The 27,881-nt window shown below is 43.4% G+C and overlaps 1 protein-coding gene across 2 annotated transcripts; it reads left to right on the forward strand.

Moving 5' to 3' along the window:
* Positions 1-6,948: 6,948 nt before the first annotated feature.
* ABRACL (ABRA C-terminal like) lies at positions 6,949-19,112 on the forward strand. 2 transcript variants are annotated; one of them, XM_006932053.5, is made up of 3 exons: positions 6,949-7,031; positions 10,325-10,391; positions 18,530-19,112. In XM_006932053.5, exons 2-3 carry the CDS (start codon positions 10,331-10,333, stop codon positions 18,712-18,714), a joined length of 246 nt encoding a protein of 81 aa, XP_006932115.1. In that variant the 5' UTR covers positions 6,949-7,031; positions 10,325-10,330; the 3' UTR covers positions 18,715-19,112. The 2 variants fall into 2 exon arrangements, with proteins under 2 accessions (XP_006932115.1, XP_003986651.1); XM_003986602.6 differs by having other exon boundaries at positions 6,951-7,107.
* The last annotated feature ends 8,769 nt before the right edge of the window (positions 19,113-27,881 follow it).

Consider the following 27,881-nt stretch of genomic DNA (forward strand, 5'->3'; position numbering starts at 1 on the left):
TTTTGGAATGCAGCCATATATATTTGATATATTAGATTTAATTGGGAGTAATAATCAATAATAATCAATCTAAATTGGGTCTATTAGATACTTTTTCTTTTTTTTCTTAAAAATTTTTTTTTGATGTTTATTTATTTTTGAGAGACACAGAGAGAAAAAGCATGAGTGGGGAGGGGCAGAGACAGAGGGAGATAGAGAATCCGAAGCAGGCTCCAGGCTCTGAGCTGTTAGCACAGACCCAGAGTTGGGGCTTGGGAATGGCAAGATCATGACCTGACGCCCAACCGACTGAGCCACCCAGGCACCCCAGATACTTTTTCAAGAGTTCGGAATGGAGATCCTGAAAGACTGCATTATTTGCCTTGAATTTGCATCTTCTATATTAAAGCAACCTATACTGACTGGAATTCTGGGCGCAAATTATGGTGGTAGAAAAGATACTTTGGGGGAAAGAGACCTTCCTGAGCACCTCTCACATCTTATAATGTTGTTGAGTCCCTACCTTGCCAAGGGACATCTGCTCAAACTAGGAAAGTGCCACTACCAGAGACAACATGAATGAGGGAGCCTGGGCAGAGACTAGAACAGACCCATTACATTCTGTGGGATCAACTAAAAAGACAGTAGCTGCAGCAGCTGAAAAGCACTATGGGTGGCTCAGTTGATTGGCTGGCCGACTTCAACTCAGGTCATGATCTCGCAGTTTGTGAGTTTGAGCCCCTCATCAGGCTCACTGCTGTCAGTGAGGAGTGCTCTTTGAATCCTCTGTCCCTTCGCCCTCTGCCTCTCTCGTCCTCTCAAAAACATATAAAACATTAATAAACAAAAAAAAAGCAGAAGTCCCTTGGAATTCCTTGGAGCAAAACTGCTGCCACGAGATTTCTGCAGGCTTCATAGGCTTGACTAGACCAGTTGGTTCTCAACGTTGACCGCACATTAGAATTATTTCGGGACCTTAAAATATAGGTGTCTCAGGGAGTATGATTTAACTGGTTTAGATAGGTCTGGGGCACTGCTTCTTAAGGGTTGGCAAATGATTCTAATGTGTAGCCAGATTAACTACCACTGTCATGCTTTGTGGCATTGACCTCTTCCACTCCAGGCCTTTGTGAAACCTCAGACAACACCTCGGACATTTGGTCTAGAAAGTCTACTTCTCGGTGCCCACCTTGCCTCCTGACTCCACTGTGATCACTACAGCTGCCTGTCTGGCTGCTCTTTGCACATAGCATTTAACCTCTTGTGATTAAGTTCAATGATCTTGAAATTTTAACTCTCAGCTGGCAACACAGACCATTTGGACCAGGCTCAATAAAGGATAATGTAGCCTCTCCCTTACTGGAGAAGCAACAAAGACTTAGGAAAAAGAAAGTGGAAGAACTGAAAACCAAATGAAAAAATCTACAGAAGAGAAGGGTGATATATGGGCAGGGTGACCAGTTGTCCTAAATTGACTGGGCCTGTCCCAGCTTTTACTTTTGATGCTGTCCTTGGTGCATAGGCATTTTTAATTTTTATGAAATGCAGGTTATCTATTTTTCCTCTGGTTGCTTGAGCTTTTGGTGTCATAGCTTAGAAAATGTTCTCTAATCCAAGGTCATGAAGATTTACACCTATGTGTCCTAAGAGATTTATCGTTTCTACTCCTATGTTTATACCTTTGATCCATTTTAAGTTTTTATATTATATGAGATAGGGATCCAATTAATTATTTTCCTTATGGATATCCAGAGTCCCAGCACCATTTGTTGAAAATTCCATTCTTTCTCCATTGAATGGCCTTGGCACCCTTATAAAAATCAATTGACCATAAATGAATATATTTATTACTGCACTGTGAATTCCATTCCATTTTCTACATGTCTATATTGCACTTACTGTACCTATGTAGTAAGTTTTACATTACTCACTATAGCTTTGTAGTAAGCTTTGAAATCAGGGACTGTGAGTCCTCCAACTTTCTTCTTTTTCAAAATTCTTTTGGCTCTTCTGGATCTCTTTAATTTCCATGTGAATTTTAGGATTAGCTTGTCAAAAAAAAGTTAGAGTTTTTATAGGGATTGCCTTCAATCTGCAGATCATTTAGGGAAATATTGCCATCTCACAACATTAGATATTTCAATCTATGAATACAGGATATTTTTCCAATTTACTTAGGTTTAAAATTTTTTTTTCTGTCAACAGTATTTTGACAAGGGTACAAGCCTTGCACTTCTTTAAACTTATTCCTAAGTATTTTATTTTTTTCATTTTATTATAAGCACAATTTATTTCTTAGTTTCATTTTCAGATTTTTCATTGCTAGTATATAGAAATACAATTGATTTTTTAAAAAGATTTTATCTTTTTTTATTAAATAATTTTTTTAATGTTTATTTATATCTGAGACAGAGAGAGACAGAGCATGAGTGGGGGGAGGGGCAGAGAGAGAGGGAGTTGGTTGCTCAATCGACTGAGCCACCCAGGCGCCCCAAGATCTTATCTTTTTAAAGTAATCTCTACACCCAGAGTGTGGCTCAAACTCAGCGCTTAGATCAAGAGTCGTATGTCCCACCTACTGATCCAGCCAGGTGCCTCTACAACTGATTTTTATATATCGATATATCCTGCAACCTTGCTAAACTGGCTTATTATCTCCTTTTTGTGAATTCTTTAGCAGACATTCTTGTCTTGTGCCTGATCTTAGGGGAAATGCTTTCAGTTTTTCACAATTAAGCACAATGCTAGCTATGAGTTTTTATAGTTGCCCTTATTATTATTAGGTTGAGAAAATTTCCTTCTTTTCCTAGTTTGTTGAAGGTTTTTATTGTAAAAGAGTACTGCACTTTATCAAATGCTTCTTTTTTTCATCTACTGAGATGATTACACATGGATCCCCCTCTATTCTATTAATATATTACACTGATTAAATTTTCTACTGTTGAATAATCCTTACATTCCTGGAATAGGCCTTGCTTGGTCAAGATCCTCTATTTTTTTTTTTTTTTTTACTGTTTTATTTAAAAACAGCACAGCCACTAGAAAAATAAGTAAGTGTCCAGCTTAATGAATTCTCAAAACATCTGTTTAACCAGTGAATAGATCAAGAAGCAGAACATGATCACCACCCACAAGGCCCCCGCCGTGCCCTGTTTTAGTCACCCTACCACCCAACAAAGATAACCGCTATCCTAATTTTAACACCTCTGATTAGTTTTGCCTGCTTTTAAAACTTTATGTCAGATCATTTCACTCAACACTGTGTTTGTGAGGTTCATCTGCATTGTTGCATGTAGTTGTTGGTTGTGGCTTTTCCTTGGCAGATAAATTTTCCGGTTTATGAATACATCACAATTTATTAACCCTTCTAATGTTATTGGACATTAGATAACTTGAGTTTAGAAATATTCTGAATAGTGCTACCATGACTATTTCTGTCATATATTTTTTTTTTTACGGTTTTTAAATTTTTATTTATTTTTGAGAGAGGAGACAGAGCGTGAGTAGGGGAGGGGCAGAGAGAGGGAGACAGAATCCGAAGCAGGCTCCAGGCTCTGAGCTGTTAGCTCAGAGTCCGATACAGGGTTCAAACCCACGAACCATGAGATCATGATCTGAGTGGAAGTTGAACGCTTACCACCTGAGCCACCCAGGTGCCTGTTCTGTCATATTTTTTGATGAATCTCTGTCCCTTTTCTCTTGGGTATATACTCAGGATAGAATTTTTACCCTCAAGATTTCTTACAAATATTGCTTTCTATTCATTACAATGCAGCAATTATGTTTTTAAAATGACTAATTCAATTTGTCATGAACCTTTAAATATAATGTTACTATTTTTCTCATTCCAGGAACATGTCATTTTTTAATTTTTATCTAAAATTTTTTTAAATATATATATATATTTTTTTTTTGAGAGAGAGAGAGAGACAGAGAGAGAGAGAGAGAATGAGCAGAGGAGGGGCAGAGAAAGAGGGAGACACAGAACCCAAAGCAGGCTCCAGGCACCGAACTGTCAGCACAGAGCCAGACGCGGGACTTGAACTCACGAACCATGAGATGGTGACCTGAGCCGAAGTCGGACGCTTAACCGACTGAGCCACCTAGGAGCCCCAGGAACATGTAACTTCTTAAGAAAATTACTAGCACATACGCCATCCTTAATTCTGGAATAGTGCATAGCAATACTGACTAATATAGTAGCCACTAGGTGTATAAGGCTATCAAGCACCTGAAATGTTCTGTAAGTATAAAATACACCTTAGACTTCAAAGACGGTACAAAACAAGGAATGTATAATATCTCATTAATAATTTTTACAGGTGGTAATGATAGTATCTTGGCTATACTGGGTTAGAACATATTATTAAAGTTAATTTCACATTTTTTAATGTGGCTAATAGAAAATTTTAAATTACATGTGTGGCTCACAGTTATATTTCTATTGGACAGTACTGGTCTATATTATGCAATTAAATAAATGGATAAAGATTGTCTTAATATTTTACATGTACATTACCGAAAGTTCTTTTCGACAAAGATCATGCTGCAGGCTACTTTGTACCCTCCCATATTGGCAAACTGTTGCTGGCACATCCCTGATATTTAATAAATACTTCTTGGGGCGCCTGGGTGGCTCGGTCGGTTGAGCGTCCGACTTCGGCTCAGGTCATGATCTCGCGGTCCGTGAGTTCGAGCCCCGCGTCGGGCTCTGTGCTGACAGCTCAGAGCCTGGAGCCTGTTTCGGATTCTGTGTCTCCCTCTCTCTCTGCCCCTCCCCTGTTCATGCTCTGTCTCTCTCTGTCTCAAAAACAAATAAACGTTAAAAAAAATAATAATAAATACTTCTTAACTGTTGATAAACCTTAGTTTTTGCTTTTTTAAGTTAAAATTCCACATTGTTTAGCTACATGTTGACATTCCTGAGAGAATAGGAAAAGATGGCAAAATTCTGTATAGAAACTGAAGAGTAGGAATTGGGTAGGAAAAATGTTAATTGGCAAACACTTTAATATTTCTTTCATCAAAAATAACGGTCTTGAATTATAGAGTAATAGGAAGTATATGTTATACTTAGTGCAGCCTACGTAGAAACAAAGTATTTTCAAAGACTGAATCCATTTTTATATTAATAGGGACCTCTACTTGCTTCAATAGTCTTTCTTTTCTTTTTTTTTTTTTTTTTTTTGCCCATTGGTAGAGTACTGTGAAACACGAATTACTTAGTCATAACAGAAGGAGCAGGCTACAGATTGATTATTCATCTCACCGGCTGTTATCTGAATAAAGATCCGTGATCACTGCCCCAGGCCAAATAGCCAGGTCCTGCTTGGAGAAGTGTTCGATATGAGATCTTCTTGAATTATGATTTTGCATTACGTAGACTCTGAAAGATACCAAGTGTACCCTCTCAGCTTTCTTTTAGTGAGAAAAAGATAGGCCTCAAAGGATCTGAGAGTCACCTTATACTTCATCTGACATGAGAAACCCAGGGAGAATTAGAATCTTTTGGTGGTAGGGAACAGAGACGCATTCAAAGTCACGCCCCAAGTGCTTGGTATCCACTACGAAAGGGTAACTAGAATACAGTTTGGGAAGTGGAGGGATCCAGCGCAGCCCTGGGGACCTGGATAGTCACACCCCCCTGGGGAGCAGGTGTTTTTGTCGCTCTTATTCCATCACTGGGTCTCACTTCTCTTAGACTTTGCTTCTACCATTTCTGCCCCCACCTTCTGCTTCACCCCAGGGAGTTTCTGCTTACTCAAGTGCTTGGCTTTCTGGAGGCCCATTTTCTCTACCCCAGCCTCAAGTTCTCTCTCAGCTTCAGCCTTTCTATGGGATAGCTCATTCTCCGCTCTCCCCTTTCAATTTCCAAGGGAGAATCCGATTGCTTAGTTAATTATCAGAGTCCCTGTTTGGTGAGGGCTGTTTGTTTGTTCCAGGTCACCTTCTTGGATGATGGCCAGTTTATGGATTGTGTGCTCTTGGGTCACATGGTCACCACTAATCCAATCAGCTTCGGGAGGGGTTGGTAGTTATTAGTGCAACCTTTGGCTTAGGGAAGTTTGGGTCATTTCTCTGAGCAGGGCTTCAGTTCCCTTTTGTTTACTTTTCAAACTTTATTTATTTTGAGAGATAGCCAGCGAGAGAGAGAATCCCAAGTAGGCTCCAGGCTCTGAGCTCAGAGCCGAACTTCGTGGGCTCCATCTAACAAAGTGAGATCATGACCTGGGCAGAAATCAAGAGTCCCACCTTTAACGGACTGGGCCACCTAGGTGTCCTCCTTTTTGAAGGGACTCTCGGTATAGCAAGTATGTCTCTCTCTCCTTTTCTCTCCTCTTTCTTTCTGTCTTGCGTGCTCTCACATGCGCGTACACACACACACACACACACACACACACACACTGAGTAAAACAACAGTGACCAAAATAAAGGGAGTATGAATAGATTGAATTGTGCAGTTAAATGTAAGATATTGAATGAAGAGAAGAAAGTTATATTCACTCAGAATCAAGAACTAACATTGTCCAAACAAAATTTCTTTGCAGTAGAACAAATTAGTTTTCAAGAATACTCCCCCCTCCGCCCCCCCCCCCCATCAGTCTATCCTGCTGCCCTGTTCCTGGTTTTCTGGACACCCCCGCTCCTGGCATAGAGAACCAATGTCACGTTCCTCCTAGGAGATCTCAGCAGTCGTCACGTTGTGGGCGCGTTCTTTCTTATGTTAAAAGAGAGAGATCCTGGCAGGAAATCAATGCCCAGGATCCGAGGTGGAGGTTGGGAATCATTGGCACCGAGTGGCGCGGAGGAACGGTGGCACTCTTGGAAGTTCTGAGTCCGTATTCCTAGAAGCCTCGGGCGCCCCGCCACCTGCCGGGAGTCGGCCCCCTTCTCCGGCTCTCCTCTCCCGAGTTTCCTTCTCATAGGCTTGTCCCTGGGAGTGTGGGCGGCCCCTTTCCCGAGCGCTTAAACTCACCTCCCACCCCCCCCCTCCTCCACACCAGCCTTTCTCCTCGCCTCAGTCACTTCCTTCCCCAGCCTCTTCCTCCTCGGTGAGTTGAACACATTAGCCAGGTCCCGACCGACTCTGCACCGGCTTTTTCCGAGAAAAGATAAAGAGGCGGAGGGGTGAGTGAGTCTCCCGGGAAGGTGATGGGCAGTCATAAAGAATGGACCGGGGTGTCCGGTGGAGGCTAGGCAGACGGGGGATCGGGGGCTGCGGGTGGGGAGCCGGGACCGGGAGGGACCGAGGCGCGTGGAGGTTGTAACTGGAATTGGGCTGAGACCCGGCAGAGGGGGTATCGGGTGGGCGCGCCCCTACGCCCCCAGTTCTGCCGACTTCCGCATCGGCTCACGTGACATCGTGCCGGCCCGGGATGGGGGGGGCTGGGGCGGGAGAGAAACCGGTAGCCAGGTGAAGGCTTGCTCCGCGGTGCAGCGTGTCCGCTTTGCACTTGCCGGTGGCGCGAGAGCGCGATCTGCAGAGCGGGGCGGGGGAGGGCTGGGGGTGAGGGGACAGGCTCCCCCGAGGACTGCGGTGGCCCCGCGGCCGCGGACTCTGCGGCGCCGGCGGTGGGTGCGGTCCCGTAGGCTCCAAATCGTGGGTGTGGAGGGTGGGGGTGATGCGAGACCCTGGGGGCGCGGGGACCCCCGAGCGGGGTCGACTGCCGTCACCCGGTTTGGGCGCTGGCTTTCTCCGCTCGCCGGGGCGCACCGGCCACCGGGGGAGCGCGGGGCGCGCGGCGCTGGCGCGGACTCGCGGAGACAAAGGCTTCCGGGACTCGGCCCTTCCCGCGGGGGCTGCCCCGGAGTCCGCGGTGCGGTCCGGGCCCCGACTCCCCCGCTCCCCAGCCCTACACTGGTGTGGGTGGTGACCGTGTGATGGCCTGCAGGGGACTGGGGCTGGGGACCCCTTCCGGGCCAGCTCCCAAACTTGGAGCAGTGATGACCAAATATGGAGCGTGTGCGCGCCAGCGGGCTGGCAGGAAGGAACCCGAGTCCTCCTTTGACCCCCACCAGCTGCTAGTCTGGGACTGCGAAGGACCGCTGAAAGAAGTGGCCAGCCCCCAGCGTGCCGCTGTACCGCCGGCTGCTGATTCCCAGGCGTCCCCACCCCAGCAGGCTTTATTCCTCGAACGTGAGAAAATCTCCGTGTATTGCCTCTAAATTTAACAAACAAACAAGACAAAAACTGTGAGAAGGTCATTAAATATATTAAGCGTATATTTCAGCATGTGTGCCAACCCTCCGACGTTCCGCTTTCTTTGTGGTGCCCACGCACAATGCCTAATTAGATTCTGACACAGTTAGAGGGCCCGACTAGCATCTGCCACCGCCTTCCCTTGAGCTTGAGCCTCCCACTGAAAATCTCTTTCTTCCCCTTAGACTTGCTCTGCTGATGGCCTCTCCTCATTGTTCTTGATCTTGCCGCTTACCCCCAGTCCCCGGCTTCTGTCCTTACAAAATGTCATGGGCTTTCCAATGTGTAACAACAATGAGTATCCTGCCCCCCGCCCCCACTGTGTCCCTGCTAAGGAAATACATACATACATACATAGATACATACATACATCATGCCAAATTCTGTATGTAGCAATAGTTCCTAATCCTGTTATTTTCCTACTGGTAGGGGTCTGGGCAGGGAGCCTTTCTTGCTTTGTAAGTGTTCTGCCTTAGTAAGAGCTCAGCATGCAGTATTTCAAACACGACTCACTATTATATTTAGCACACTTTGCATACTAACCAGGAAGAAGAGGAAGAAGAAGAAGAAAAGAAAAAAAAAAGCCAGAATGATGTTGTAGAAACAGCATATGATTGTGGGACAACAGCATTGAAGTGAGCCAGTTTCATCATCCGTAAAATGGCGATAAATAATAAATACTTTGCAAAGTTTTCTTAGGATTACATGAATTAACACAGATAAGGAGTTTCGTGTGTAATTAACTATACAAAACAATGCTGGTTGCTTTCCTTTCTTTAAACGGAACCTGCATACATCTGCTTAATTTGAGGCAGGTATTCACATTAATAGTGGGATTTCCTCGTTGAGTCTCATTATTAAAGGAGAGCTAGGTCTGAAGTATGCTGCTGATTATGGGGGCGAGTAGGGGGGGAGGGTAGTGTTAAAGAGATAAAGGTTCCAAGCGGGAGGAAGCCAGAGAGTCAGAACTGGAGAGGATCATGATTCCCTTCGGCATTTGACTCCTTTTCCTGTCCAGTGAGGGCTGATTTCCTCAGTAGCCCTCACAGATCCATACTGCTGCCTCAGTGCTACCAATAACAAGTGCAAACTAATTGTTGGTGTTGCTTGTTAGGAAAATGTTCTCTTATATGGCTCCCCAATCGGCTCTTACATCTATCCATCCTGCCCACACTATCACACACATGCATCAAGGGAGCTTTCATTTTAAAAAACAGGGGCAGGTCTCCTCTAGACTGACTTCATGGGTCAAGGGTCTTTAGTGTACAAGCCTGAAGAAGGCCTAGTGAACCAAGGTAGGTCTCTCCGCTCCTATTGGTCCCGGACTCCTCTCTGAGATGAATGGTCCTCACCACAGGTCTCCATTGCCCTCAGGCGGTAGCGGGCACTGCCCAGGGAAGGGTGCGGTGCCCTGCGTGTGACCCAGCAGCATCACCGCGCGAATCTAAGAGTATTAAAATTGCCCCGTGATTGATCTGCTTTCCCCACGAGTCCTCAGGCTCGGGGAAGGTGGGGAGTGTGTTCCTTTATCTTGGCACTCCAGCTTCTGGCTGAGGACCTGCCTCAAACGCGCTGTGCTTTTCCTCCTTTGCTTCTGGGCTTTTGCACACACTCTTCCCCATTCATAGAGCACCCTTTGCCGACAGTCTTCCCAGTTCATCTGTCTCCACTGACCTCTACAAAGTCCTCTGTGGCTTCCTCCTTTGTCCTCCCCTAATGGTTGGACTCACCACTCAAGGAACGCTATCACATTGCTATTTTCCAACCCACGTCTTTCTCTGTTCCGAACAGTGAGTTCCCTGAGGGCAGGTCCTGTGTCACTCGCCTTTGTAATTTTGGTGCAGGGCAGAGCACCATGAGGATGGGCTTAGAGTTAATAGTGGGTGCAAGGAAAATAGCTGCACTGTCCCCATTATCCTGTGTAGGATAGGAAGAGGGTCAGCCCAAAGGGAAAGATATAAAGAGGGGAAATGGAGGTAGTCTGGTGTCGTGTACACCACACAAGTATTTTTAGGAAGAGAGACATGGTAAATTAACAATGACAAATGCAACGTGAAAAAAAAAAAGAAATGGCCCTTGCATTTGGCAAGATGTGGTTAATGGGATATAGAAATGGCAATAATATAGTCTTACTTTCTTCCTCAGGCAACAATGAATGTGGATCACGAAGTCAACCTCCTAGTGGAGGAAATTCATCGTCTGGGTTCAAAAAGTAAGTATGAGGGGCGCCTGGGTGGCTCAGTTGGTGAAGCGTCCAACTCTTGATCTCAGCTCAGATCATGACCTCACGGTTCGTGAGTTCAAGCCCCGCATCGGGCTCTGCGCTGATGGTGCAGAGCCTGCTTGGGATTTTGTCTTTCCTTCTCTCTGCCTCTCCCCTGCTTGTGCTCTCTCTCTCTCTCTCTCTCTCTCTCTCCAAGTAAAAATAAATAAAACTTTAAAAAAATTTTTTAAAAGTAAGTATTATAACACACACACAGTATCCTGAGTTCAACTCAGAGCAAGAAGGACCCAATGAAAGTGTCACCCAGGACGTCAGGACATAGTTATGGAAGTTCCGCCCTCAGCCATGGAGTGATTTCTGAAGACACAGAGCCTTGGGGATATTGTGATTCTTGATGTAAGGAATAGTTGAGTTATTTCATTATCCTTTGAATGCAAAGAAAATTGCTGTGCTTTTTAATCTGGCTGCATTGAAATCTGCTAATTAAATCATGGTCAAATTTTTTTGTGCCACACTATTAAAGTGCATCTGTTTTTGCTTTATCTTGCCACCATCTTATAAACTTCCAATGACTACGGACTCAGATTGAAATTATATTAAATTGTCTTTATTTTCTCCCAATTCTTGAGTGTTGTACAGTCAAGTATTTTTATGTACCTATAACTAAACTTTAGGTAATTAAAAAAAATTTTTTTAATGTTTATTTATTTTTGACAGAGAGAGAGACAGACACAGCATGAGTGGGGGAGGGGCAGAGAGAGAAGGAGACACAGTGTCTGAAACAGGCTCCAGGCTCCGAGCTGTCAGCACAGAGCCTGACGCGGGGCTTGAACTCACGTACGGCAAGATCATGACCTGAGCTGAAGTCGGATGCTCAACCGACTGAGCCACCCAGGCGCCCCTAGGTAATTTTTTTTAAGTGAGCTTTTCCTTTAGCAGCATGTAAACAGCTACCGTGAAATCAGTGCCCTGTAAAATTGGTAGTTTTAGTGTCCTTTTCCAAGTTGTGATGAAAGTAACTATTACGTTTGTAGCTTTAGGTATTTGCACATCTCAGATAAGATATACAAGAGTTTGGGGGAACTTTTTGAAAATTGTAAGAGCCATAGACATATTCAGCAACAACTAGGATAACGGAACTCTTAAGTTTTAAAATGGCATCACGTAAGTGACCAACAGCTTTAAAAAGTACCTCATGGGCCTGTTTCGTATTCTCTCTCACTCTCTCTCTGCCCCTCCCTGCTTGCACTCTCAAAAATAAATAAATATGCATTAAAATATTTTTAATAAAAATAAAATAAATAAATAAATGAAAAGTACCTCATAAGAGTTGTTTTGTCATCATAGCTTGACTCTTCTTATAGCTCTGTCTGCTTTTGAATCACAGATCACCTGAAATAAGACATCCTTGGAATCCCATTGAGCCATTAGTATCGAATGTCCCCGGTAGTAGTTCTCTACTGCTGTGGTAACACTACCACAAACTTAGCGACGTAAAACAACATGTTCCATATCTTAACTGTAATGGAGGTTGGGTGTCCGTCTTAGTCTGTTTAGGCTGTTGTAACAAATTACCACAGACTGGGTGGCTCATAAACAGCAGAAGTTTAATTCTCCCATAGTTCTAGAGGCTGGAAGTCCACTGTCAGGGTGCCAGACCAGTGAGGTGAGAGCCCTCCTCCACTTGTAGATTTGTTGTATCCTCACATGCTGAAAGGGGCTGGGATGTCTTTGCAGCCTCTCTTATAAAGGAAGTGATTCTTATGACTCACGACCCTCATGACTTGAGCACCTCCCAAAGGCCCCACCTACCAATATTATTACCTTTGGGAGTTAGGATTTGCATATGAATTTTGAGAGGACACCAACATTCAGACCATAGCAGATTCTGATAAGGGTCTCCTTGGGCTAAAATCAAGGTGTTGGCAAGAGTGTATTCCTTTCTGGAAGTTCTGGAGCATCTGTTTCCTAGTCTTTTTCTAGCTTCTAGGGTCAACCTGCATTCCTTGGTTCGTGTCCTCCTTTCCCCATCTTCAAAGCCGGCAACAGCTGGTTGTGCCCTCATATTACATCAGTCTGAGGTCCTTTTCTGCTTCTCCCTTCCATTCTTAAGGACACTTGTGACTACATTGGGCTCCCCCAGATAAGTCCAGGATAATCTCCCCATTTCAAGACCCTTCATTTTATCACATCTACAAATTTCGATTTGCCATATAAGGACACATACGGTTTCTTGGGATTAGGACATGGAAGTCTTCGGGGAGCAGTGTGGAGTGCTGACATTCAAATTCAGTGTGGTCCTAGAGAAGTAGATTATTGGAAGCTATAGTAATCGCGGCACTTAATAAAGCCTTGAATATCAGGCAAGACTTTGAAGTACAGGGCAGGTCAGTAAAGGAGGAAACGCATGAGCTGAATTTGGGGTGTTTGTGGAGACCACTAGGGAGGTGTGGAGAACGTAACTTACTTGGTTCTCTAATCAAACAAATGCAGCATCTTTCCTAACCCCATTTTTCTCCCACCCAGTTCACTACATCCACTTGATGGAAGTTTCCTGAGTTTTATTTTCCATAGTGATTTCTCTACCTGTGTTCCTCATTTCTACCTTTCCAATTTCTCCAGAGTTCTGTGAGGTCATGTTGCTCTTGGGAGTAGTACTATTGTTTAGATTGTTAACAATATTAAAGATGTGTTTCCAAAGATTTGTAGGATTTTCTTCTCTCATAGATCTTTCTCCACGTTAGCCTAGGGTTTATTGGTCAGATTGAATTGCATTTAAAGTTCTAACCTTTACCCTAGAACAGTGTTATTATTCTACTAGGGCAAACTGAACCTGTACTTAAAATTAGCAACTTTCCGAACTAGGAGACCAAAGTGTAATTATCATAATTTCTGTGAGGATGAAACATTTCGAACTTTGCCACTTCCCCGGGCCTCCTTGACTAACTTGTTCCTGGAAATAGATGACTTATTGAGTTGGAAGGCATCTGTGGGGATATGTTATGGTTAACTATATAAATTGCGTCTGGGATAATTTTGGCTAATGTAAATTACGATTTAGATTAATTATTTTTAGACTAATCTAAATGTGATGTACTAGGTGAAGTTGGAAATTGATGGATTTAGTTGTATCTATTTTTTTTTTTTTAAATAAAGTCCTTTAAAGGACACCTGGAGGGTGCCTGGGTGGCTCAGTTAGTTGGTTAGGCAACCAAATTCGGCTCAGGTCATGATCTCACGGCTTGTGAGTTCAAGCCCCGCGTCGGGCTCTGTGCTGACAGCTCAGAGTCTGGAGCATCTTCAGATTCTGTGTTTTTCTCTGTCTGTCTCTGCCCCTCCCCTGTTCACACTCTGTCTCTCTCTGTCTCTCAAAAATAAATAAACTTTAAAAAAAATTAAAAAAAGTAGAAGGACACTTGGGTGGCTCAGTCGGTTAAGCATCTGACTTCGGTTCAGGTCATGATCTCATGGTTCATGAGTTTGAGCCCCGCTCTGACCAGGCTCTGTGCTGACAGCTCACAGCCTGGAGCCTGCTTCAGATTCTGTGTCTCCCTCTCCCTCTGCCCCTCCCCCACTTGTGCTCTGTCTCTCGAAAATAAATGTTAAAGAAAATAAAAAATAAAAAAATAGAATAAAATAAAGTGTTTTTATTTTTCATCCGGTAGAAAAAAATAAGTGGATAAAGATTATCTGGAGATTTAAATTCTTTCATTCAGCAAATATTTCTTGAGAGCTGCCTTTTGTGCTCAAGTACGGGACATGTGGAAATAAAATTCCATCTCAGCCCCTGTGGGCCTCTGTAAGTAGTGGGAAGACAGGCAGATCAACTGGACGCTTGTATTGGGAAGTGGTTAAGAGCATGAGCTCTGGAGTCAGACTCTTCAGGAATGAATCCCAGCTCCCTTACCACTTACTGTGTGACCTTGGGCACATTGCTAAACGTTTTTGTGCCTTGGTTTCCTTATTTGGATAATAATACTCTATTTCAATGATTCAAAGACACTTTTCCCCCCATACTATTTTTTTTTAAGTTTGTTTATTTATTTATTTATTTATTTATTTATTTATTTATTGAGAAAGAGAAAGAGAGAGAGAGAGAGAGCACACCCATATGCTGTCAGGGGAGGGACAGAGAAAGAGGGAGACGGAGAGAATCTCAAGCAGGCTCCACACGGTCAGTGCAGAGCCTGACATGGGGCTCGAACTCACTAACCATGAGATCATGACCCGAGCCAAAGTCAAGAGTCGGACACTTAACTGACTGAGCCATCCAGGTGCACCCTCCTCCCCTCACTTAAAAATCTCCAAAAATACGGATGCATCTTATTCTACATGGTGTGCTATGGTTAAATTGGCAGTTTATTTTTAAGAGAGAAAGACAGAGCACGAGCCAGAGAGGGGCAGAAAGAGAAGGAGACACAGAATCCAAAGCAGGCTCCAGGCTCCGCACTGTCAGCCCAGAGCCCGATGTGGGGATCAAACTCAAAAACTGTGAGATCATGACCTGAGCCAAAGTCGGATGGACGCTCAACCTACTGAGCCACCCAGGCGCCCTTGGCAGTTTAATTAGAACATAAAATAATGGTGTTTCTTGCAACCAATTGTGCCTTACCTTTCATAAAATGAGGATGAAGTGAGTTTTAATTGCTGAGTTAAAATGCACTGAACATTTAAGTGAGTTAAAATGCACTGAATAGTTCTAGGAACATAGCAAGTACTCAATACACATTAGCTGTTCCTATAATTGATGGTGAGTGCTTTGATACATACTTAATTTTATAAGAAGAGTTATTAACTCAACTGAGGGAATCACAGAGGACTTCTCAGAAAAGGTGACGTTTGAGCCCATTCTGGAAGAAAAAGAATTTAGCTAGAGAAAGGGGTCTGGGATGCTGGGCAGATGGCTCAACATGGGCAAAACTGCTAGGGCACAATCTCTCATGTCACCCTGGGTAACAGCAAGTCGTTGATTTTGACTGGATCAAAAGGTGCAGAGAATGATATGGCAGAAGATGAGGGGAGAGGGAGTGCAAGGGCCAGAGAGGAAGGGTCTTACCTGCCATGCCATGGGCATCACTATTTGAAGGTGGTAGGGAGCCATTGGGAGGTTAAAGTAGAAGAGTATCAACCAGGGGTACCCGGCTGGCTTAGTCAGTGGAGCCTGTGACTCTTGATCTTGGGGTCATGAGTTTGAGCCCCATATCGAGGGTAGGGTTTACTTAAAAAAAAAAATCAATCGGATTGGCATCTTAAAGGTTTCTTTCACATTTTTTATTCTGCACCAATATGGAGGACGTACTGGGGACAGACATGGAGAAAGGGAGGCTGGTGAGGAGTCTTGCAGTTAGTTATCCACAGGAGACAACTCCAGGCCGAACCAAGAAATTAATTGTCAATGGAGAGGAGACGAGAGCAACAGAAGATACGAAGGAAATGGAATCACTTGTGAGATTGAAGAGTGAGTGGGCAGAGCTCCAAGATTACACCCAGGTTTCTGCCTTTGGTGCCTTTCAAAAATTTAACCTGAATTGAGAATTTACCATATGTTGAGCTCTCCATAAAAGCCTTTACATCTAGGGGTGCCTGGGTGGCTCAGTCGGTTAAGTGTCTGACTTCAGCTCAGGTCACGAGCTCACAGTTCGTGAGTTCGAGCCCCGCGTCAGGCTCTGTGCTGACAGCCTGGAGTCTGCTTCTGATTCTGTGTCTTCCTCTTTCTCTGTCCTTCCCCCATTCACACTCTTTCTCTCTCAAAAATAACTAAACTTTAAAAAAAAAAAAAAAAAAAAGAAACAAAGCCTTTACGCCTAATCTATCTTTTCATCTTTGCAACAATCCGTGAGGGGTCCTTTGACCTTCATTGTATAGATGAGGGAAGTGCAGCTCAGAGAGCTTGGAGGCCCTATTCAAGGTTACCCAGCAACTCCTGTTATTTCTGTGACCAGTAAAAGGTTCTTATTGCGAACAAAGGGTCCTGCCGCTGGAAGTTGAAAAGTCAAAGTTTAATTTTTTTTTTTTTAATGTTTTATTTATTCTTGAGAGAGACAGGGAGACAGAGGATGAGTGAGGGAGGGGCAGAGAGAGAGTGGGACACAGAATCCGAAGCAGGCTCCAGGCTCTGAGCTGTCAGCACAGAGCCCGATACGGGGCTCAAACCCACAAACAGTGAGGTCATGACCTGAGCCGAAGTTGGACGCTCAACCGACTGAGCCACCCAGGCACCCCATTTGCACTCCTTTTAAAGGTCAGGGCCAGTGCTGCCTCCTCCGTAAAGTCTTCCCCTCCCGTTCTAGCCCAGAGTCATGTTGTCTTTCTCCAAACTGCAGGGGGTTAGTCTTGGCTCCTTACTGGACATCCAATCACATACTGCTTTGCACTGTCGCTTTACTTACTATGTGTATATTTCTTATGTCCTTGTGGGAACTAAAGCCATTTCTTCGAAAGCTAGAAAGTGGCTCCACACTTCCGTCTACTTGCCTCCAGTGCCCAGCACTGATTGATTCTTAACCAAAGATCCACCTTTTGTTTACCTTATTTTCTTAAAAAAGACTTAATTTTTTAAAGCAGTTTTAGACTACAATAAAACTGAGAGGAAGGTACAGAGATTTCCTGTATACCTGTTATCCCCACACATGTATAGCTCCCCCATTATCAGCATCCGCCACCAGAATTGTGCATTTGTTACAGTCGATCATCTACATTAGCACATTAACACATCATCAACCACAGTCCGTAATTTATGATTCACTCTTGGTGGTGTACATTCTGTGGGTTTGGATAAATGTATAATGACATGTATCCATCAGTATAGTATTTTACGGAATGTATTCACTGCTCTCGAAATCCTCTGTGCGCTGCCTGTTTGTCTCCCCCGCCCAACTCCTGAAGCCCACTGATCTTTTTATTTAATTTTATATTTTTCCTTTGTGTTGCCTTTTCCAGAATGTCCTGTAGTTGGAATCATACAGCATGTAGCGTTTTCAGATTGCCTTCTCTTAGTAATATTATATTTCGAGATAGAGAGCAGAGCAAGCATGGGTTGGGGAGGGGCAGTGGATGAGAGAGAGAGAGAGAAAGAGAGGGAGGGAGGGAGGGAGAGAGAGACAGAGACAGAGAGAGAGAATATTAAGCAAACTTCATGCCCAGCTGGGACCCCATGGGTCCTCATGGGACCTCATGACCTGAGCTGAAATTAAGGGTCAGATGCTTAACCGACTGAGCCACCCAGGTGCCCTGGTGCCTGGGATTTCTTCATTTTTTTTTTTTTTAATGTTTACTTTTGAGAGAGACAGACAGACAGATGGACACAGAGAGAGAGAGACAGAGGACGAGCAGGGGTGGGGCGGAGAGAGAGGGGGACACAGAATCCGAAGCAGGCTCCAGGCTCTGAGCTGTCAGCACAGAGCCCGACGTGGGGCTCGAAGTCACAAACTGTGGGATCATGACCTGAGATGAAGTCGGATGCCCAACTGACTGAGCCACCCAGGCTTCCCAAGGGATTTCTTCATTTTTAAGGTCACCAGTTCCCTCCTGAGTGTGTTTAGAGCACACTTAAGAGAAACACTGCTCCTGACCTAAAGGTTCTCCAATATTTGTTATTTTTATTGATTCAGCAACGCCACAATTAAAAAATCAAAATATAGAGGGAATTGGTCCACAGTAGTAACACTGTGACACATTAACTTTTTGTAAATGGCCAGATGACACGAAGGCTAGGAGGTGTATAACACAGTGTACTTATTCCGCCACTTTTTGGATCTGGCAAGAGATTACGTCTGATTTGAGCGTGAACTGTTAAATTGTAATCTTGGCGAATACAGTTAGATTTTTTTTTTTAATGTTTTTATTTATTTTTGAGACAGAGACAGAGCATGAGCAGGGGAGGGGCAGAGAGATGGGGAGACACAGAATCTGAAGCAGGCTCCAGGCTCTGAGCTGTCAGCACAGAGCCCGATGCGGGGCTCGAACTCACGGAGTGTGAGATCGTGACCTGAGCCGAAGTCGGACGCTCAACCGACTGAGCCACCCAAGGCGTCCCAGATGTTTTTTTTAAAGATTAGGTAAATCTGCCATTTATGGGGGCAAGAAATAGACTTTGCATTGACTAACACTGTATTCTCTCAAATTAGATGCTGATGGGAAGTTAAGCGTGAAATTTGGGGTCCTCTTCCAAGACGACAAATGTGCCAATCTCTTTGAAGCATTGGTCGGAACTCTCAAGGCTGCCAAGCGAAGAAAGGTTGTTACGTACCCAGGAGAGCTACTCTTGCAAGGTGTTCATGATGATGTAGACATCGTATTGCTGCAAGATTAATGTGGTTTGCATATCTTTGTTTATTGTTATTTTTTGTTTCTGGTAAACTGGAATATTAGGTCAAAGGACACACGTGAGCATACTTGATGTATTTTTTATAGAACTTTGAAAACAAAAGGAAACTCTTATTTTAAAAGTCTGCCCTTTTTTATACCTTGAGAAGAATTTACGTATTACACTGTAGAATAAACAAAACCTATCATTTTTCTCAGGAATCTGGTTGGAAAATGGGGGCTCTGAGGCTTTTCTGGTGGGGGTGCAAGGTGTTTCATAAATCATTCTTAGATAATTTCTACAGATATTTGACATTCCATAAAAGCAAGAGGCAGAACTGAAGATCAGCTCCCACAAGGAATATTGTACTGTTTATGTAATAAAAACATATAACGATGTTAAAATTGTCATATTGCCTTATTTTGTCATTTAAGATTTATGTGCCTCTCAAAATCAACTTTTTGCATCAAGATTAGGTAACTGCAACAGAAGTTATCATAATTGGAAGAAAAAGTTTCTTGAAACCACAAAATTTTAAAGGTAGGGGTGCGTGGGGCGCCTGGGTGGCTCAGTCATTCAAGCGTCCGACTTCGGCTTAGGTCATGATCTCACAGTTCATTGGGCTCTGTGCTGACAGCTCAGAGCCTGGAGCCTGCTTCAGAGTCTGTGTCTCCCTCTCTCTCTGTCCTTCCCCTGCTTATGTTCTCTCTTTCTCTCTCTCTCAAAAATAAAGAAATAAACATTAAAAAAGAAAAGTAGGGTTGTGTTATGATTGGGCCCTATAAAAAATATTGACTTTGATGTCTATCATGTGCTTACCACTGAGGGGCTGTGCCAAAAGAAATGTAACCTAAAACTTCACTTCCTAATTGGATGAGTTAGATTCACCTGACACAATGTAGAAAGGTCTATAATGGTGTATTATAGCCTATGGTACAGAATCGAAAACGATACAGAATCTCAAGAAGGGCAAATCCATGAAAACCATGATGGTTGGGAAAGGTATCCTAGAAGAGTGAGAGAATTCGCATGATTGGAGCTGATTATCCAGCAGGGAAGAAGCTGGGAGGGGGCGACCCTGATGTCTCAGGTGAGGTAAGAACAGGGACACGAATAAGCAAGGCTCGCTCTTGTGACAGGTCAGATGTCAGGTCGACTGGAATGCTAGGGAGAGAGGTGATTCAGACTGGATACACAAGGTCGAATCTGGGAAGCCAGGGAGAAGAGTCTGAACACAAACTGGAGCAGAGAAATTGCATGATGAAAGTGATGTTGGGGCACCCGGGTGGCTCAGTCGGTCAAGCATCTGACTTCAGCTCAGGTCATGACCTTGCGGTTCGTGAGTTTGAGCCCCGCCTCGGGCTCTGTGCTGACAGCTCGGAGCCTGCTTTGGATTCTGTGTCTCCTTCTTTCTCTGCCCCTCCCCTGCTCACGCTCTGTCCCTCTCTCTCAAAAATAAATAAACTTAAAACAAATTTAAAAAGAAAGAAAGAAAGAAAGTGATGTTTTGTGAAGGTAGCCGTGACGCTGGTAACTAGGGAGGGTTGTAGACAGCAAAGATGCAACCAGAGAAGCCAGCTAAAGCACTGCTCAGGAATCCATGGGGACAGTGATAATGGAAAAGCAGAGGGAGGAGGGACTGACTCCAAGCACATTTTTAAAGTTGAAACTCATCAATACCCTTTCAATTACGACAAGACCCCGATTCAAACTAGATTAAGCAACAGCAGTATTCACTGGCACTTCGTAGTCCTCGCTAACATTTACAGAGCGTTTGCTATGCTGATCCTCATACAACTCTGTGAGTAGGTATGTGTTACCTCCCATTTTTATAGATGACGCAAGAGATGCACAGAGAAGTTAAACAGCTTGTCCAAGTGCACCGAGCCAGAAATGGGCAAGTCAGAATCATCTGGCGCAAGTCCGGGGATGGGATGGATTTAAGGAGCGACTGGCTGCAGGGGGTCAAACAGCGTCAAAACTCTCTGGCTTTCCATATTGGTACTGATGCCTCTTTGCTTCAATCTCATTCTCTTTCTACTCTAAACAGCCTTCCTGCGTGTAGCCAGGAAGATGCCTGCTGGTAGTTGCCGATTCACATACTCCTAGGTTAGCAACCCTAGTGGAAGGAGAATCTGTTTTACCTAATTATGAATTCGAGGAGAGGAACCCTGGCCCCACCTGCAGCACGAGCCTACCCCTTTGACCGGTAACAAAGGAATGCCAGAGGGATCAGGTACGGTGAATTGACAGGCCTAGGTCACATGCTTGTTTCCAAGGGAGGATAGGGTAGGTATTGTGCTTTACAGCCTCACCTCAAAGAGCAGAGGCGTAGTTCCCCACCTCCCCCCCAAAAATTGGATGCTGGGTATAGGGGAACAGCATAAGTTTCCTATGTAAGAGTCCTTTTGGAGGATGAATCCTTAGAACAGTGTGGCAGAAAATAAAAGATAAAGGAGAGGACATGGTTGAAAGCCACACCAGATGCAGGGTCAGTGACTGAGAATAACTTATTTAACAGACATAGAATTAGATGGAGCAGGAGGGCGGTTTTCGAGTTTCATTTGGGCCTGGCGAACTTGAGGTGCTTAGAGTGGAAAAGTGTAGAGAGCAGGTGAGGATTTGGTTCTGGAACCAGGTGAACGTGCAAGAATATAGACAGGCTTGAGAATTAAGGTTCAAGACTGATTTCATCTCAATTTTGATGTGGGCAGATAACCATAATTCTGCCTTTATTATTATCATTAAGTTGACATTTTTATTATCGGGCACTTAGAAAACACAAAAGACCCACGGTGCCTGGGTGGCCCAGTCTGTTAAGCATCTGACTTCTTGATTTCGGCTCAGGTCATGATCTCACTCACGGTTCATGAGTTTGAGCCCCATGTAACAGCACTGAGCCTGCTAGGATTCTCCCTCTCCTTCTTTCTCTGCCCCTCCCCACCCTCAAAGTAAGTAAATAAACATTAAAAAAAAACACACAAAAGCATATAAGCTATAGGCTAAGAAATTGAAGCAACCCTTGGAGGAAAGCAGTCTGGGAAACTCCTATATGAAGTGCTTTTTGGAGAGGAGGTTGACCTCATGTAATCAGACTTCCTTAAAAAATCTGCAAAAGTAAGTTGAAATAGTTACTCAATCTGTCACTTTGTTTAGTGTCTTCGTGGTCACTATTAAGCGACGTTTTAAAATTTCAAGCCCTAATGATTTAGAATTTGGTAAGTTTCCCAGAAAAGACATATCCACATGATTGTTTATTTTGAGAAAATTGACAGCATTAACATTCTTATCTACTACTGACATTTGTGATACATACAGTTTTACATAGTTTCCTTCAGATTCGAGAGAGTCAATTCCTTTGTAATGACTTCATTTTTGGATAGTTCTTATTTGGATCACGGTCTTAAACATTCAAAATCATAAATTTGTGTTCTTTTGAGCCAGATTTACAGTGAAAATCATCTTTCTCGACCATAAATTACATTCCAGGTAATCATCTCAGTAATGAGTGCCATTGGCTATAGGTGGGTGGGAATTAGAAATTATGAACAGTTGTACACAAACAATTCCTCATGCAAAAAAAAAAAAAAAGTATAGTGTCTACTTTTCCCAAGTCACTGTGCTAGGCATTAGGGGATATTAAAGCAAGGCAAAATAAGAATAAACAAAATTTGATTCCAGTCTTCAAAGAGAAACAAGCGATTTGTACAATGTATATTAAATATAGTGGAAGCTTTGGGTAGGTGATCTAGGAGACAGATAACACAAATGATGAATTGTTCCCAGGGGAAACTGGGATGAAGTGAAATTTGTCTTAAAGCAGCAGAATGATCGAGAAGCACTTTTCTTTTTTCTTTTTTTCAACGTTTATTTATTTTTGGGACAGAGGGAGACAGAGCATGAACGGGGGAGGGGCAGAGAGAGAGGGAGACACAGAATCGGAAACAGGCTCCAGGCTCTGAGCCATCAGCCCAGAGCCTGACGCGGGGCTCGAACTCACGGACCGCGAGATCGTGACCTGGCTGAAGTCGGACGCTTAACCGACTGCACCACCCAGGCGCCCCGAGAAGCACTTTTCTGATGCAATGGTTTCAAATGAAGAGAAAGGCAAGTGGCTTAAGGTAAGGAAGGAAAGGAATACTGTGAGCTGAGGCTGGAAAAAAGGTTGGGGCATGATTTTGAACTCTTTAGAAGAAACAGTTCTAAGAGTATGTATTAATAATGGTGAATTATAAAGAACTGTTAAAGAAAACTTCTATAAAATAATGTGGCAAGTGCTACTGATTATGAAGTGACTTTAAGTTGTAAGTTCCGTAATAGTGCTATTTTGTATATTGTGATTATATAAGGCAATCTATAATTGTAGCTTATCATCTTTATAGAGAATGACCTTTAATTGAAAATTTGACTACATTGACCACTTTTGCTCACTCAAATTCCCTTAAGAAATCCAAGCACCCCCTGTGTCTTGGAGACATGGCTTAAAAATAAGTTACAGAACTATTGACTTGAGGAATTTGTCGTAATTGAACACAACATCCCAGATTTCCCAGGTGTCTGGGCTACTTCCTATGGTTCCAGACAAGGAGAGAAAGAGCTATGGACTGATAGACAAAATACAAACATATGTGATGTCAAGGGAATAAGCCTGCTTTTCTGTGTGGCATGTGGTACTGGACTTATTAATTTATAGCCTCATACATCTAGAAAAAGTCAAGAGAGAGGCATGCACCTTTAACTTATTTATCGTCAAATAGTCTTGGAGTTTCCTCTTTCTTAACAAAAGATGTAAATAACTCTTCGAAGAAAACTCACTCCTCAAAAGCCTTTTAAGATGAGAAATCAAAAATGACCACATTTTTCTAGAAGACAATTCCATATGACAACCCCTTTCTTGTGGTTTTTGTTTATCTCTACAGACTCAACAAAAGGTTTCTTTCTTTCTTTCTTTCTTTCTTTCTTTCTTTCTTTCTTTCTTTCTTTCTTTCTTTCTTTCTTTCTTTCTTTCTTTCTTTCTTTCGCGAGAGAGAGCAGGCGAGCAGGGGAGGGGCAGAGAGAGGGGGAGACAGAAGATCTAAAGCAGGCTCTACGCTAACAGCAGAGAGCCAGATGAGGGGCTCGAACTCACAAACTGTAAGATCATGACCCGAGCTGAAGTCAGACGAGTAACTGAGCCACCAAAGCACCCCTCAGCAAAAGGTTTCTTTAATTTTTTTTGTTTGTTTCTATAGTTCTCCTTTTACGTTTCAGTGAGAATTAGTGAGAATTTAGTGTTTTAGTGAGACATTTTTGGCTAGAAGGAACGGGGACAAACTTTTTTTTGTCCCCCATTTTTTGTCCCATTAAACAGGGATTAACTATCAGGATGTATACAAGGCAATTAGGAAGATAAAGTTACTCACCGAAATCCGAAGACAGTGCAATGTGCCCACAGGCAGGGGCTTCTGGGGACGAGGGACTCCTAATCAGACAGCGTCAGAAGAGCTTCTGTAGTTTTTCAACATCTTGGTGCTCCAGAGATTGTGAGTCAGTAGATCTGGAGGGGCTTCGGCGTTTCCAGGAGAGAAATATCCCAGCATGTCCCAGACTGATTCGGATGGGCAGCTCTAGGGAAGAACCCCTCCTCGGTGCATTCCAGCATCGCCGTTAATACCGCTCAGCTGTGTTCGTGGAACCACTTTCCAGTTGCTTCTCCCGCTTCCAATTAGCTTCCTCATCCTCTGTCTTTTCTGTAATTCATAGCTTCTACGTTAAGTTTTCCTTTGCTCCCTCATGGCTTGGATTTATTAGTGTCAGTTCTTGCTGCTAGCTGTCCCATGCGCTGTATGTCTGTAGGTGTAAATTAAACGCTTCATAGGACGACGCTGACTTGCTCGGTTTGCCCTTAGATGTCAGAACGGCTTGTGCCAGGCCACCCACTAGGACCGTGGCAAGTTTAAAAAACTACTTGGTCAGCTTCACTTCCCCGGGCCAATCAGGTTTGACTAGGAGGATAGGTGGGCGGGGCATAGAACTCAGTGCTGCTGTTTGTAACAAGGTCTGTGAGTTGAGCTGCCTGAGATGTGCCTGCGGATCTGGCAGGTAATGTGATCGCATTCTAAGGATTTCCTCAGGTTCTCTAGGATTTATGATAGACTATAAAGACATTAACCTTCAATTTGGAGGATATGCCACCCCCCCCTTTTAAACATAAAAAATGAAAAATATTTCCTTGGGGCTCCTGGGTGGCTCAGTCAGTTAAGCAACCGACTTCTGCTCAGGTTGTGATCTCAAGGGTTGTGAGTTTGAGCCCCGCATTGGGCTCTGTGCTGAGAGTGCAGAGTCCGCTTCGTGTTCTCTCTCTACCTCTCCCTGCCCCTCCCCTGCTCTCTCTCTCTCTCTCTCTCAAAAATAAATGAATAAACTTAAAAAAAAATTCCTCGACATATTAGATGTACTTTTAGAGTCCATGATTAAGAAATATATAACACAAAACATACAAAATACAGAAAGCTACTATGACTTCAACAAAAGTTTTAAGAGTTTGTATGTTTTTTTAATGTTTATTTAATTTTGAGAGAGAGAGAGAGAGAGAGAGAGAGAGAGAACATGAGTGGGGGAGGGGCAGAGAGGGAGATACAGAATCCAAAGCAGGCTCCATGCTCTGAGCTGTCAGCACAGAGCCCGCCGCAGGGCTTGAATCCATGAACTTCGAGATCATGACCTAAGCCGAAATCAGTCGCTTAACCAACTGAACCACCCAGGCGCCCCTGTTTTGTTTTTGTTTTTGTTTTTTAATATATGTTTATTTTTGAGAAAGAGAGCACAAGAGGGGGAGGACAGAGAGAGGGAAACAAAAGATCCTTGAAGTGAGCTCTGTGTTGACCGCAGGGAGCCCGATGTGGGAATCGGGCTCATGAACTCAAGATCATGGCCTGAGCTGATGTCAGTCGCCTAACCGACTGAGCCACCCAGGGATCCCAAGAGTTTGTATATTATTAATCGTGACAGTAATACTTGCTCTTTAAAGACAATAGTACATTTATTATGTATACAAGGCATATCATTTATCTACAGAAAATGCCTGGTGCCCGTATAATTTCTTGGGCTCCTTGAACTAACTCTGTGGCGTCTTAGGAGTGCTCAGCCCACAGGTTAGAAATGACTTCGTGGCACAATAAGCTCACATCCTGTAGCAGGAAAGCCTGCATTTGAACCCCGAGGTTTACTACTCACTAGCTTCCTTTCTCAGAATCAGTGGTGGTTCTACATTTCCTCTCCTTGAATCTGGGCAGGCTTGTGACGACTTCAGCAAGTAGAATGCGGTGAAAGTAATGCTAGTGATTTTTGAGGAAGTAATGCTAGGTCCCAAATGGCCAAAGAGCAACTACCTGACACTTGTAACGCAATGTTCAGAGGGAAAGCAGGGCTTTAGCGATGCTTGATCAAACAAATCAGTGATACCCCTAAGATCCTGTTTCGTTTCTTTCTGTTTCTCCGTTCTGCCTTTTGTGATAGCAGTTTCATTGATTTCATTCTAAGTCTTTCCTTCTGGTCAAAAAGTAGGTGCCAACGATTCCTGGGGTGACATGGGCCTTTGGGGAGAGAGAGAGAGAGAAAGAGAGAGAGCGAGTGACAATGGGGCTCCAAATTTGTAAAAGTAGCATCAGTAGACTGTAGCTTCCAGTGATGTTGTGAAGTCAGGTGGCATGCTAATTCCTCAACACTTTTACGTGACTTTCTTTATTGCGGAAAGTGGAAACTTTTATGATCTTTTTATTTCTAGTGTTCTAAAGTTTTGCTGGTATGGATAATCTTTTTAGCTTTTATTTGGGGCATCGGACTGACACTTTCCATCTGGACCCTTAGGTTTTTTAGTGTGAGGAAGTTTTCTTGTGTTATTTCTTTGATCATTTCTTTCCCTTCATTTCTTCTGTTTTGTTTTGTTTCTTTCTGGAACTGTTTTTAGGTGAATGCTGGGCACTACTGCATTGATACTCTGATTTTCTAATGATTTCCTCCAATTTTTTGTCTCTTTCCAATCTCCTTTCTAGGAGATTTATTTTGCTTTATTGTTTAAAATTACTAGTTACAATTATATTTTGATATTTTAATGTCCAATCTTTTATTAAAGGATAGCATTCTGTTCCTGTGTCATGTCTCATCTCTCTGAGGATATTAATTATGGTTTCATCAATGTTTTCTTCTACTTTCTGTATTGTGTCTTTTAACTGGAAGTTTTGGGTTTTTTTCCTCTTTGTGTGTATTTGTTTTTTTTTGTGTGTGTGTGTACTTTTGTTGGAGCATTCATTCAGACAACCTAGAAATCTTTGGCTGTCTATTAATATTTGATAGTCAATCACTAAAAAAATTGTAGGAGGTTTTGGGATGGTGAGCAGTTTTTGCTAACATGTACTAGTGAGCTTTGCTATATGGCAATCAGATGGTAAGCAAGCTTTTCATTGTAAAAATCCCAAACATCAACATTGTAGGGTTCCCCCCACCCGAAGCCATTTAGTTTCTTCTGAGAAGGATTCGGCTATTTTCTGCCTGGATGGATCCCATAGGTGCTAGCATTCTGGTAGCAGAGTAAGGGCACAGGCTGAGGGTCCTACTCTTCAACCAGAAAACTTTATTTACTCCTCTGTTTTCAGCTTTGCTCTCTGCCATACCTGGGGTTCTCTGTTATAGAGATACTTCCTCTCAATTTTTCCAGAGACCTTGGACCCTGTACAGTGGGGAGGAGGGATAGATTTTTGGGTTCACGGAGAAGGTCTACCAGCTCAGTGTGTAGACGATTGATCACTCTCCCTAATTTCAGTCACATAATTCATTTCGCCTTTAAGGGTTCCCTGGAAGAACCATGTTCAGGGCTTCTCTGGGGCTCTGTGGGGGTGGCTTGGCTCAACTCCTGCTAGTATCCCTCCCTCTCCATAGGTGCTTAGGTGGCATCTTTCTCAAGTCTGTTATCATTCTTCCATCTGCTTTCCAATCTCTAGAGATTATTAATGTCACTCATCAGCTATTGTATCCCCCTCACATTCTCTTTGTCTTTGTGACTTTGTGACTTTTTTCACCTATTTGCTACAGTTTAAGAGCAGGTTTCTCAAGTGTGTAAAAAAAAATTCCACTTGGCCCTCAGATGTGTAAAAAAGAAAAAAACAACAAAAAGAACAGATTCAGGAGAAAGAGTT

The sequence above is a fragment of the Felis catus genome, chromosome B2 (assembly GCF_018350175.1).
Source record: "Felis catus isolate Fca126 chromosome B2, F.catus_Fca126_mat1.0, whole genome shotgun sequence".
Taxonomy (NCBI): domain Eukaryota; kingdom Metazoa; phylum Chordata; class Mammalia; order Carnivora; family Felidae; genus Felis; species Felis catus.

What these genes read in the sequence shown, in the direction of transcription:
- ABRACL (XM_006932053.5), top strand. Translation starts at nt 10,331, where the DNA reads ATGAATGTGGATCACGAAGTCAACCTCCTAGTGGAGGAAATTCATCGT. An exon ending in TCATCGTCTGGGTTCAAAAA is followed by an intron (nt 10,392 to 18,529) that starts GTAAGTATGAGG and finishes CTCTCAAATTAG; the next exon opens with ATGCTGATGGGAAGTTAAGC.